Source organism: Grammomys surdaster, unplaced genomic scaffold (genome assembly GCF_004785775.1).
Source record: "Grammomys surdaster isolate TR1022 unplaced genomic scaffold, NIH_TR_1.0 125922, whole genome shotgun sequence".
NCBI classification, from domain to species: Eukaryota; Metazoa; Chordata; class Mammalia; order Rodentia; family Muridae; genus Grammomys; species Grammomys surdaster.
The window spans coordinates 9,221-14,940 of record NW_021620746.1 but is presented as its reverse complement, the minus strand read 5'-3'; the positions used below and the strand labels follow the sequence as shown (position 1 = coordinate 14,940).

General features: G+C 37.7%; 1 protein-coding gene across 1 annotated transcript; it reads left to right on the top strand.

Moving 5' to 3' along the window:
• The first annotated feature begins 734 nt into the window (after nt 1-734).
• LOC114608527 (melanoma antigen preferentially expressed in tumors-like) lies at nt 735-3,635 on the top strand. The gene is made up of 3 exons (XM_028752491.1): nt 735-1,030; nt 1,476-2,057; nt 3,122-3,635. The coding sequence occupies exons 1-3, from the start codon at nt 741-743 to the stop codon at nt 3,633-3,635; spliced, it is 1,386 nt and encodes a 461-aa protein (XP_028608324.1). The 5' UTR covers nt 735-740.
• The last annotated feature ends 2,085 nt before the right edge of the window (nt 3,636-5,720 follow it).

Here is a 5,720-nt window from a genome sequence, read left to right as displayed (position 1 = left end):
CACCTTAACCCCTGGCACCAATCCCAAACTCTAGAAGTCAGTATTGCATTATCAGATTGACTCTTTCTTACTTTTTCACATATGAGACAAAATATTGAACAGATTCTTTGAAGTCATTTCCCTAAACTATATCCCATTCTTTCACTTTTCTGTTTTCTTTTTCATCTTTAGGCTTAATTTTTGACTAGACTAGTTTTTCTGAATATGTTTGAGGCCAACTTTAAGTTCTTAACAACTTCCTTCATGTGTATATTATGCAATTTTGGTGTGTCTTCATCTGCCACAAACGTAGTGATAGTCCAGATGGGCTAGAATGTCCTTTGTTTTCTCTTTAATCACAATTTTGTGTTTAAAATTTTCTATTGTACCACTTTTTTCGCAGATTTATCTTTTATTTCATCATGACTTGTATACTACTGAGGGAAAATACTGGGAGCTGTGTACTCAACTCAGTGACCAAAATTAATTTTTGCCTATTTACTAATTGTACTTTTATCATATACATACATCTATATATACATGTGAGGGAGTAGGTATTCTCCAGGGGTAAGTAAGTAGTAGCACACCCATAAACTTTTTATACTCCTGAGTCAATTTCTAGTCTGTGTCTAGAAGTAGAAGTATCTAGTAGTGGCCATCTGATTCACCATTTAATCTTTAAATGTTTTCTATTTTGCTAGCACTGTGTGTATTTTCCGAGAACTTCTAAATGTTTCTCATCCTGGTGCAGGTTCACAAAGATGGCTGGAAAGACCCCAAAGAGACTGTTGGATCTTGCTATTCAGAGTCTGCTCAGCAAGGAGTCTGCAGCAATCCAAGCTCTGGAGGACATTCCAAGAGAGCTTTTTGTTCCATTGTTCATTGCTGCCTTTGAAGGTGGCCATAAGGATACATTGAGTGCGATGGTGAAAGTTTGGCCCTTTTACTGTCTCCATATTGGGTCATTAAGTGTACAAGAGCCTCAACATGAACTCCTAAAAGCCATGATTGAGAATTTTCCCGTATTTCCTGCACAGACCTTTGCTTCTCGGTAAGACTATATAGTGAAGACATGGTAAGACACAGGAGGTTATACCATAGCCTACTGCTCTCCCAAAAGTGGTATCTAGTGAATGCTGAAGATTTATGTGTGAGGCTGTTGGCCCAACACTTAAATTGAAGACTGATGTCTTCAATGTTTGTTATGAAATCTATTTAATTTGAGTGTACTCTTGATGGGCTTATTTAACAGATGTTATTACATAAAAGAAAGATAGGAACTTGAAGACTGGAGACTGTTTAAAGTGTATAAAAGATGGGAAAAGGGAGGTTGGATTTTCATGGGAAATAATAGTTGGTAGTTAGTATAAGGAATGCCAGCTGTGGATACAAGGATTTGTCATCCTTGTGTCATTCTTATATACCATTATTGATCCTACTGGGTTTCATCATCATTTGCTATTTCTCATATATTCTATCTCCTCTTATCCTTACAGGAGACCTAAATTGAGGATCCTAGATTTAAGGCAAGACACTGACTGTAGGACCACATGCCCTGAAGTCAGAAACAAATCACCTTCCTGTTTTTATTCTTGTGCTTATTCTGACCACTCTATCACAAAAATGGAAAGTCGGCTTTGTTTTGTAAATTCAGAGTATAAGGCTTTCTTACCCAAGCCTGTAGAACTACTAGTGGATCTTTCCCTCGATGGGTCCTTAATGGAAAAGGAATTTTTGATTTTCCTTATGCATAAAATTGAGGAGAGTTTTGGGTCTTTGCATGTGTGCTGTCGAGATTTGCAAATTGATAAATTGTGCAAATGCAAATGCACCCTGAAATTTTTTGATCTCAAATGTGTTGATCACTTGTCAGTTGATAGGGGCTCACTGAGTGATATCACCAGCATCCTGTGTCGGATGGTCCACCTAGAAAGCCTTAGTCTGTCTAATGTCACTTTTAGATCTCTGAATGGGAAGGTCTTTAAAATTTTTCTCAGTCACTTGCAGCGTATGGAACACCTGAAGGAACTCAGCTTATCTTCATTCTGCCTCAAAAATAATCTGGACAGAGTGCTCAGGTAAGAGTTTGGGGTAGGTCCCTGGGTTTCCTATATAGCTTATTGAGACAGGATAGAAAGAATTCTTGGGTATTCCTAAGCTCCGTAAAACCTTTTATGCTTTCCACTTTATCACTTCTGAGAATGTGAAACTGGAGAAAGACATAATTAAAAAAGTAAGCAATGTACAGATATTACGGTAAGTGAAGAAATAAAAAGGTGAAAAAAACCCACTAGCCCTCTAGATAGGAGGAGGAGGAAGAAGAGGAGGAGGAGGAGGAGGAGGAGGAGGAGGAGGAGGAGGAGGAGGAAGAGGGAGAGGAGGGAGAGGGAGAGGAGGGAGAGGAGGAGGAGGAAGAGAAGGAAGAAGAGGAGGAGGAGGAAGAGGAGGAGGAGGAGGAGGAAGAGAGGGAGGGAGAGGAATTGAGATGTAGGAAGACATTTTTGCCTCTACACTGATGTACATAATCTATAGCTGTCCATAGTTCATAATCTCAGATTACTTTGCTAGTCTATAATCTCTAAGGCATAGACCATGAAAATAGAAGTTGTTGTTTAGGGACTGGCCCAAAGGGAATTTTCAGCTGCCTGCTCTTTCTGATTCCTCCCCACTAAAAAGGTGAACTAAAATCTACAGTGGATAATATTGTGGATTAGTTTTTTTCTCCTAATATTTTTTAGAATCATCTGTTATAATATATTCTACTCGTTCTTAAGATGAAAAGAAATTGTATTTTAGTGTTGAAAACTAAACTTTCAACTGGGCCTGCTGTCACATACTTTGAATCTCAGCACTCAGGAGACAAAGGCAGGCAGATTCTTTGAGTTCAAGGCTAGCATGGTCTATAGTTCAAGGACAGCCAGAGCTATAAAATAATATACTGTCTCCAAAAAAAAGTAAGAAGGAAAGAAAGAAAAAGAATAAAAAGGGAAAAAGACAAGAAAACTTTCTCTGAGTCCCAAAACACTTAAGTGAACTAAAGCACACACTGACACATTGATAAATAGTTTATTCTAGATATAAAGGTACAGTTTTCCTCATTCAATATTCATTCTTCAGGAAGTGTTTTTGTTTCTCCCTACAGAATCTTACCACCTGGTTTGGATTTCTTGTATCTGCCATTCTGTGTTCTTTCGTACAGAGACTTCAAATTTATGTCCCAGAGTCCTCAGGTCACCCACCTAAAGCTATTAAATCTTAGTAACAATCCAATGTATTGGGATGACTTTGAACCCCTTCACACTATTTTGGCAAATCTCTCTGGTACTCTTCAGCATCTAGAGATAAATCATTGCCTTATAAGTGATTCTGCAATCTCTGCTCTTATCCCTGCCCTAACGAGATGTACCCGTCTCCGTGTGCTGGGCTTTGCTTCTAACCCCATCACAATGCCTGTCCTTGTGAATGTTGTGCATCATTTAACACCCATGAAGGAGCTAAAATATGTGATTTATCCTATTCCTGTGCATTGCTATGAAAGATGGCATTTTCAGGGCAGTTTAGACAGACAGAAGCTTGCCATTGTACAACTACAACTGAAGGCGATGCTAGAGCTTGCACACAGAGAGGATATGAACTGGCTCACTTACTGTGAGTAAATTCCACAGTCCAACACAGTTTTAACCCGATGTACACCATTTAAGTACTAAATGTTATTTCCTGGACCCATAGACTCCATCTATAAGGTTCTTACATTGTATGGAATTGCACAGGAAGTATAGGTGTGTGACTATCTCCTATCGAGAATAACTTAACAAAAACTCAGGGACTTCAAGAGTTTCTGGGTATTTCTTGTCACTATTGACAGATTATTGACAACAGTAGAGTTTGTATTTAACAAGTCAATCAAGTCCTTCTATGCTATATCCCTGGCCAAACTATTTGGTTTGCTCGTGGGTACATTATACAAACCAAGACAATGACAACCTTTCCTGTCTGTGTTTGTGAAAAAGGGCAGTAGATTTTGAAGACAGTGTTTTCATCCCATGAGTTAGTTTAGGCCGTTTTGGGTTGCTTATGGAAAACTATCAGAATTTAACAGTGGGCCAGGAAAGAAAGACAGCAGAGGCTCTGAGATTTCAATACCCCTCAAGAACATAAATACGGTGACCTACTTCCTTGAAGTAGGCCCATTGTAAAGTTTCCACCACTCACCATGAAGTCTTCAGCTGGGTATCCAGCCTTTCTCCCATAAGTTTAGTGATGTTATTTAGGATCCTTGCCACAATATTTCTCCTACTCCCTCTAGTTCTCTTAACACTGTACATCTCTTTAGCAGTATAAATCATGCCCTCTATATATTTTGCTTCTGGTTTTTCCCAATAGCTGTCCCTCATTTGGTATGATACATAGTAGCTACATGTGAATACCGAGTCCAACTTATTTCATTCTCAAAAATATGACATAATTAACAATTCAGTTTGCATATCCTAGACTTACTTAGACTTACTTAGAAATGATGTATGCCACATCAATAATTAGCAATTTACATAGGACTAAGGAAATGCCTTATTCATCCAGTTGCTTACCACAAAAGCACACCAGTGCTCAGATGCCTAGCATATGTGTAAAAAGCTGCGCACCAAAGTGCACATTTGTAACTCCAGTACTGAAAGGGTGGAGGAACGAAGATGCTTAGTTACATGGCCAGACAGTCTAACAAATTAGTGGAGTCTAGGTTGAATGAGAGATCCTGCCTCATAAAATATATTTAGAAGTTGTTTAAGAAAATACCAGATACGAAAATACCAAATACACCTGCCTCCTACATATACATACACAAGCATATATGATCTTCTCCCACACACGAACATGGAAACAAGAAGATCTTACTTGTATTGTTAAACTGATGAGACAGCAGACTGCATTGCAGAGGCATGGTGAAGATAAAAAATTAGCACTTGTCCCTTTCACATATTGAAATACCAAAATGACTACATTTCAATGACTGAGTAACAAAAAGAACAGAATAGAAGTAACAACTTACACATAATATTTTTCTGTTGAAATAACTTAGTAAAAAGCAATGGCTTATAGCTTTTATTTCTTTACTTTTTTAAGTGAAGTCATACTCAGTTGCAGTCTGGCCACAGATAAAAAACGATACAATTTTGTTTTTAGTAGTAATACTGGCAGACAAATCAAACTATATTTTTACAGGCATAATACAGTAAGAAAACTGTCAAGGTAGGTAACACTTTTTATTAATTTTTTTGGAGGAAATGGATTGTATTTCCAAATTAGTAAGAGAAAAACATGTCAAAATATACTATAATTCACATGTCATATTTCCCTTGTGATACATTTCAAATGTGTTCATATTTTTTGTTGTACTTGTATCATGACATAGTGCACCCAACTTTAAAGATCTATTAAAATGCCAGTGTAATGAGCTTCCCTTACATTGTTTCCAACTTAAAAATTACAGGGCTTTTTGCACTTTGTATTAAATAAAATGTTATTTCAAATTAAGCTTACCTGTTTCTTTGAACTTTCATTTTTGGTTTTTACTTTTTCCCATATGGCTCTTATTATATATTCTCTGAATGAGCTGGGATCTCATGCTCCCAGCAGCGCAATCCTCACTCCTGTGATAACAGGAGCAGCATACTGGGGAAGATGCAACTCTCTGTCAATATTGGCATATTTTTGCCCTTTCCTCCATCCTTCCTTGGTACCATATT

What these genes read in the sequence shown, in the direction of transcription:
- LOC114608527 (XM_028752491.1), top strand. Translation starts at nt 741, where the DNA reads ATGGCTGGAAAGACCCCAAAGAGACTGTTGGATCTTGCTATTCAGAGT. An exon ending in GCACAGACCTTTGCTTCTCG is followed by an intron (nt 1,031 to 1,475) that starts GTAAGACTATAT and finishes TTATCCTTACAG; the next exon opens with GAGACCTAAATTGAGGATCC. An exon ending in AATCTGGACAGAGTGCTCAG is followed by an intron (nt 2,058 to 3,121) that starts GTAAGAGTTTGG and finishes TTCTCCCTACAG; the next exon opens with AATCTTACCACCTGGTTTGG.